Here is a 6,211-nt window from a genome sequence, read left to right on the forward strand (position 1 = left end):
AAGAGTGGATTTTCTTGTAATTGAAGCGGGGGAAGACGCTGTTTCAGAATTCTCTGAGTTAGCTCTTAAAAATGTTACTGTTTTTGTTCAGCACACTTAGAATTTCTTTATTACATACAATAATCACACTTTCTGCAAGTTCCTGTGGCCCAGCTAAGGGTTTCTATCACACCCAGCCAAACAGGTGCTGTTTGTGGGGCTCATTTGGAATTACCACTGGCTCTTGGCACAGCTCAATTCCCAGAGCTGTGTTTCCTAGGCTATCTCTAGTGAAGTCTGAAGGAGCCAGATGACTTCCCAGGCCCAATAAAGGCATTTTTTATGGAGACTTGGAGCATATTTATGTGCTGCACACACCCCCCCAGCCTGTTAAAAGCAAGAATTCGGTACAGGTTTCCATTCTTATCTTACTGCTCACATTTGTTTCACAGATCACCTTTAAAAGGGCTGTAAATGGGCTGTGGGGCTCAATTCCCGGGCTGAGCCTAAATCTTGCAGCAGGTTTGTGTTCTGGACAGAGCTGGGGATTAACTCTGCTCTGTTTAACAGGTCCCCCAAGCCTGAGGAGAAGTCATTCCCCGCAAAAGAGCTGATATTCCCCTATATTCCAGGGAAAGGTGTCCCTGCCTCTGCTGGGGGTTGGAACTGGATCTTTAAGGTCCTTTCCCAGCCCAAACAATTCTGGGGCTGAAACTCATTGGGTCAGAACCTTCCTGTGAAAATCAGTGCCTGGCCCCTCTGCTCTAAAGCCAAAAGCTTGGATTGATCCTCTAATCCAGCTGGCCTGGGGCAGGTTTTCACTCCTGAGCCCTGTAGTGCCAAGTGATGGCACTCAGGGTGGTGCCGGGTGGCACTCAGGGTGGTTTTCCCAATGGAAGCTTTGGTGTGAATGAGCAGGAGCACATCCCACTGTAATGGGTATGAACAGGAGCACATCCCACTTTGGTGGGAATGAGCAGGAGCACATCCCACTGTGATGGGAATGAACAAGAGCACATCCCACTTTGGTGGAATGAGCAGGAGCACATCCCATTTTGTTGGGAATGAACAGGAGCACATCCCAGTTTGATGGGAATGAGCAGGAGCACACCCCAGTTTGGTGGGAATGAGCAGGAGCACATCCCAGTTTGGTGGGAATGAGCAGGAGCACATCCCACTGTAATGGGAATGAACAGGAGCACATCCCAGTTTGGTGGGAATGAGCAGGAGCACATCCCAGTTTGATGGGAATGAGCAGGAGCACATCCCAGTTTGGTGGGAATGAGCAGGAGCACATCCCACTGTGATGGGAATGAACAGGAGCACATCCCAGTTTGGTGGGAATGAACAGGAGCACATCCCAGTTTGGTGGGAATGAGCAGGAGCACATCCCAGTTTGGTGGGAATGAGCAGGAGCACATCCCACTGTGATGGGAATGAACAAGAGCACATCCCAGTTTGGTGGGAATGAACAGGAGCACATCCCACTGTGATGGGAATGAACAGGAGCACATCCCAGTTTGGTGGGAATGAGCGGGAGCACATCCCAGTTTGGTGGGAATGAACAGGAGCACATCCCACTGTGATGGGAATGAACAAGAGCACATCCCAGTTTGGTGGGAATGAACAGGAGCACATCCCAGTTTGGTGGGAATGAGCGGGAGCACATCCCAGTTTGGTGGGAATGAACAGGAGCACATCCCAGTTTGGTGGGAATGAACAGGAGCACTTTGCTCACCTCTGAAGCCGTTCCCATTGCCACTGGAGCAGGCAGGGGAGGGGGAGCCCTGGGGTCTGATGACAGGAGCAAAGGCACTCTTCTGTTTGACTGCAGGGAACACTGAGGAGGAGAACGGGAGGATGGAAGAAGTGCTGGAGGAGCCGACTGTTGGACTTGAAGACATCACTGCCAAAGAAAAAAAAGGAATTTCTTGTCAGAAATTCGGTAAAACTGTTCCAAGAATCCATTGTCTGATTCCTTATTTTACCTCTCAAAGGTCTCATTCTCTCAGTGAGTATAATTAGAGTAAGTCTGAAGTAGAGAGGGACCTAAACTAAATAGTTCAAAAAAAAATTAGGGGTGAGGGTGCCAGAAAATTGAAAATCATCACGGCAAAACCAGAGTCAATAGGAACTGTAATGTCCTGTCCACTCAGTGTCCTTGGAATCTGGAAAGGTTGGCAAATCCTGAGTCTTCCCCAGTTTTTTAAAAATTAATTTTCCTTGGTTTCAAGCTGCTGCTTAATTTTACTCTAAATAAGCTACTTTTTAAAAAAGTGCCTTGCAAGAATAAAGCCCCTTTCCATATATATATCTACAATAACTTTCATCTATATCTACAATAACTAGTCCAGGAGCTGTTTGCTGAGCTTCTAGAACAATATCAGCCGTTCCTCAGCAAAAGGAGGAATAAATAACAATATTTCATGTGAATTCCCAGGTCTCTCGGTAGTATTAGTTTGAAAGCACAATAACACAAGAGAGACCTGGTCCTTTCCTTCTGAAAAGCTCCAGAAGAGGGAATAGTAGTAGTAGTAGTAGTAATAATAATAATAATAATCATCATCATCATCATCATCATAGAAGAAGGAGAAGTTTAGCTCTTCATCCTGTTTATATATATACATATGTAACACATATATAATTATTTACTTACATCATAGCTGGTGGTGTATACTTTTTTTTTGTTTGTTTTTCACACATTCCCTAGACAAAGGGAAATCAAGGTATGGAAGGAAAAGTGGCTGTTCATAGTAAAACAAGCAGAAATTGAGAGATTAATTCTACTATATGTTATATTTCTGGTTATGAAGTTAATATGGTTTCACAGGAAATTAATCCCCAATTCAGCTCTCAGGTATTGATAATGCCTTCAAACTCATAAAGATTATTTCAGAGTGGCTTTTACCCAGGATTTGCCAAGTCTCTGTGCTAAAAGCAGTGGCTACTCGCTTAATAAAGCTGCAAATTGCACCTCATTTCCCACAGTGGCGTTGCCACTCAGGAATCTGCATAAGGATAAAAAAATGGAGGAAAATAAAGTTCAATACTCAAAAAATGGGAGCCTTCTGTAGCTGGTACCCAAAGACATTCAGCCCTAAAGAGAGCCTTTGGTTGGGTGTGCCCTGAACCATTTGGGGTTTCTGGGGCAGGGGGGCAGATCCTTGCCAAGGAGAGCCTTTGTCTGAGTGTGCCCTGAACCATTTGATGTTTCTGGGGCAGATCCCTGCCAAGGAGAGCTTTTGCCTGGGTGTGCCCTGATCCATTTGGTGTCTCTGGGGCACGACAGCCTTTGGCTGGAAGTGACCAGAAACATTTGGGGTTTCTGGGGCAGATCCTTGCCAAGGAGAGCCTTTGGCTGGGTGTTCTGATCCATTTGGGGTTTCTGGGGCAGGGGGGGAGCCTTTGGCTGGGTGCTCCCTGATCCATTTGGGGTTTCTAGGGCAGGGGGGCCTTTGGCTGGAAGTGACCAGAAACATTTGGGGTTTCTGGGGCAGGGGGGCCTTTGGCCGGCTGTTCCCTGATCCATTTGGGGTTTCTGGGGCAGGGCACATAGATCAGGGTGAGCAGGGCCGTACATCCGTAGGGGGAGCCGCTCGGGGAACCGTTGATGAAGCCGGGCGAGCCAGGCACGCCCAGGTTGCCCATGGGCACGTTGCTGTAGCCGTTCATGCTGCTGCTGGACGTGCTGTAGCTGGACTGCTGCGGGGTGGAGCTGGACGAGTAGCCCCGGGGGGAGATGCTGCTGGTGTTACGGATGTAACCTGGAAATAAAGCACATTTCAGAACACCTGAGTGACTCAAAACTCCCTCCTGCACATCCTCGCCTTTAATAAATGCCATTGAAATCCAGATTATTTAAAAGGTTTAGGCAACACCAACAAATTCAGTGGTTTCTCCTGCAGTTAAAGTTCTGAACCAACTTTTTGAAGTGATCCAATGTACATTTTCCAAATAAAATTTGATTTATTAAAATTTTTAATTCATTCAAAGACCTGGACAACAGTGTGTGTGCTTATGTTTACCTGTGGTAGAATTTATAATATATGGGATTTTCTACCTTTGAATTAGGGAGGATTTACTCTTCAAATTACTGTTGAATTGTTAAATTACAGATAAATTACAGATAAAGCAAGTACATTAGTGAGGGGAAATGATAACCCATATAAAGTTTGTAGTTTAACTTTTAATTTCCTCTACTTGGGAGAAAGAATAAACTGGATAAGTAAAGCCCATTTTTATTGTATTAAAAAATGCTAACAAATATTTGAGATACAAAATTTTTACCCTTATTTATCCCAATTTAGCCCTTTTTTACTCCAAAAAGACAGTTAAAAATGATAGCTACCAGCATGAAAGGACAAAATCATTATTCCAGCTGCAAAAGGGTCTTTCCATGAAAAAACTTTCATTAGAGGGACTGATACAATAATTACATTAAGAGTAGTCACTATTTAGATATAATATTTAGGTATATCAAGTCAGGTATTTTCTGCTCATTTACATTATGAGGTTCTAATTCAGGGCTGGTAAGACCTTGAAAAAAATGAACAAGATTATCTACATGATGGATTTTAACTGGACAGATAGAAAATTAACTTTAAACGACCTGGGTTTGCTGTCTTAGAGTGTTAAACACAGCCACTTATTGAGATCAACAACAGACTGTGTGTGCTAAAAATCAAAATATTCAGGACGCAGAAAAGTTGATCATTCTTTCAATGAAAATTCTTTAAAAATTTTTTTTTCAGTGTTAATACATTATTTTATGGGTTGTTTTCCTCACAATTAATAGTGTATCCGGACTAAATGTAATATATACAATATATGAATGTTGGTAAAATTAACACTGAAGCAGCTGCCTTAAAAACAAAAAAAAAATGAACATTTCCCACCTCTGTGTGAGGTTTTTTCCAGCTGCTGCCATTGCTGTTTGTGAAAACAGAGATATCATCAAAAAATTTATATTTTAAGGGGGACAGGGAGGGAATTCAGGGGTGAGTTGGTATCAAAAGTAATCAAAAATTATTTCAGATGAGACACAGGGGCAGCACCACCATTTGTGATGCCCAGTGTGGGAATCTATAAAATCAGAGGGTTTTAGGAAAGCTGCAAAAGGCAGAATGGTGATTAGAGCTAAGCAGTAGCCATGAGATTGGTCAGCAGAAAATTATGTAAGGAGTAGAAAAGGAGTAGAAAAGTAAGGACAAATAGAACAATGGTCTGTGTATTAACTCTTGGCTAGAATAACTCCTGAAGCTACAGAAAAGTTTATCTGGAGAGATATTAGGGAGTTCTAAGCTTAATAATGGAGCTCTGTGCATTGTGTTTAAGGCTTACAAGCAGGGATTGTATTTGAAATAAGCAGGCATTGTTTAATCAAAGGTACCTGTGCTTATAGTGATTGGATAGAACCACTGTCAATGTGCTTTTGCTTTGTGTGATTGGTCAAAAAACTCTTAAAGTGAGTTGTAACATGAAGTTCTTTGTCTGCTGCCTGGGATATGAGCTGCTGGCATTTTCCCATTGTCATAACCATGGAATGAGGCTGATGCTGGAAAATAAAACGGCTTGAGAGGTGTCCAACAGCAACCCCATCCCACTGGTGATTTGTACAGAGACCCCCAGCTAGCAATACCCCGAGTTAAAGGCACCGCTGGGCACAGGGAGAGGTTGGAAATCAGATCCAGGGAAAAGCGATTGGGAAGGAGAGGTTGGAAATTGGATCCGGAAAGAGCAACTGGGAAGGTGACTGGGTTGGGGTTTCCAGCTCCGGGGAACGCTCCGGGGCTCACCCTGGTTGTTGCCCTGTGCCGACTCAGAGATGCTGACGCCCAGCTGGCTGCCGTAGGAGTTGATGCCCATCATGGAGCTGTGGGCAGGGGAGCTGGGCAGCGCGGGGATCTGCGCGGGGTTGCGGGGCACACTGTACAGCGCCTCGGCGATGTCAGCCGCACGCTTCAGGATCAGCTCCTGCCAAGGAACCAACGGGGCACAGCTCAGGCAGGATCGGAGCAGTGGGAACCTCCTGGGAACCTCCTGAGAACCTCCTGGGAACCCCCCAGGAGCCTCTTGGGAACCCCCAGGAACCCCCTGGGAACCCCCTGGGAACCCCCCGGGGCCGGGCTGCACCACCCCACCCCTGCAGCCTGACCTGGTTGTTGTGGGGCGTCCCGTACAGGGCCTCGACCAGGTCAGCAGCTCTTTTCAGAAGCATCTCCTGTGGGGCACA

At 45.3% G+C, this 6,211-nt stretch overlaps 1 protein-coding gene across 2 annotated transcripts in view; it reads right to left on the bottom strand.

Annotated features, from left to right (window-relative positions):
- Nucleotides 1-6,211, bottom strand: part of EBF2 (EBF transcription factor 2) — a 126,438-nt gene that overhangs the window by 9,267 nt on the left and 110,960 nt on the right. For both annotated transcript variants that reach the window (XM_005428946.2, XM_031063575.1), the window contains exons 12-15: nt 6,134-6,199; nt 5,775-5,952; nt 3,558-3,743; nt 1,718-1,885 (exon numbers count right to left, since the gene is read on the bottom strand). In XM_005428946.2, the coding sequence (XP_005429003.1) occupies nt 1,718-1,885; nt 3,558-3,743; nt 5,775-5,952; nt 6,134-6,199 (598 nt within the window). The remainder of the gene's footprint in view (nt 1-1,717; nt 1,886-3,557; nt 3,744-5,774; nt 5,953-6,133; nt 6,200-6,211) is intronic.

This window comes from Geospiza fortis, unplaced genomic scaffold (assembly GCF_000277835.1).
Source record: "Geospiza fortis unplaced genomic scaffold, GeoFor_1.0 scaffold176, whole genome shotgun sequence".
NCBI lineage: Eukaryota > Metazoa > Chordata > Aves > Passeriformes > Thraupidae > Geospiza > Geospiza fortis.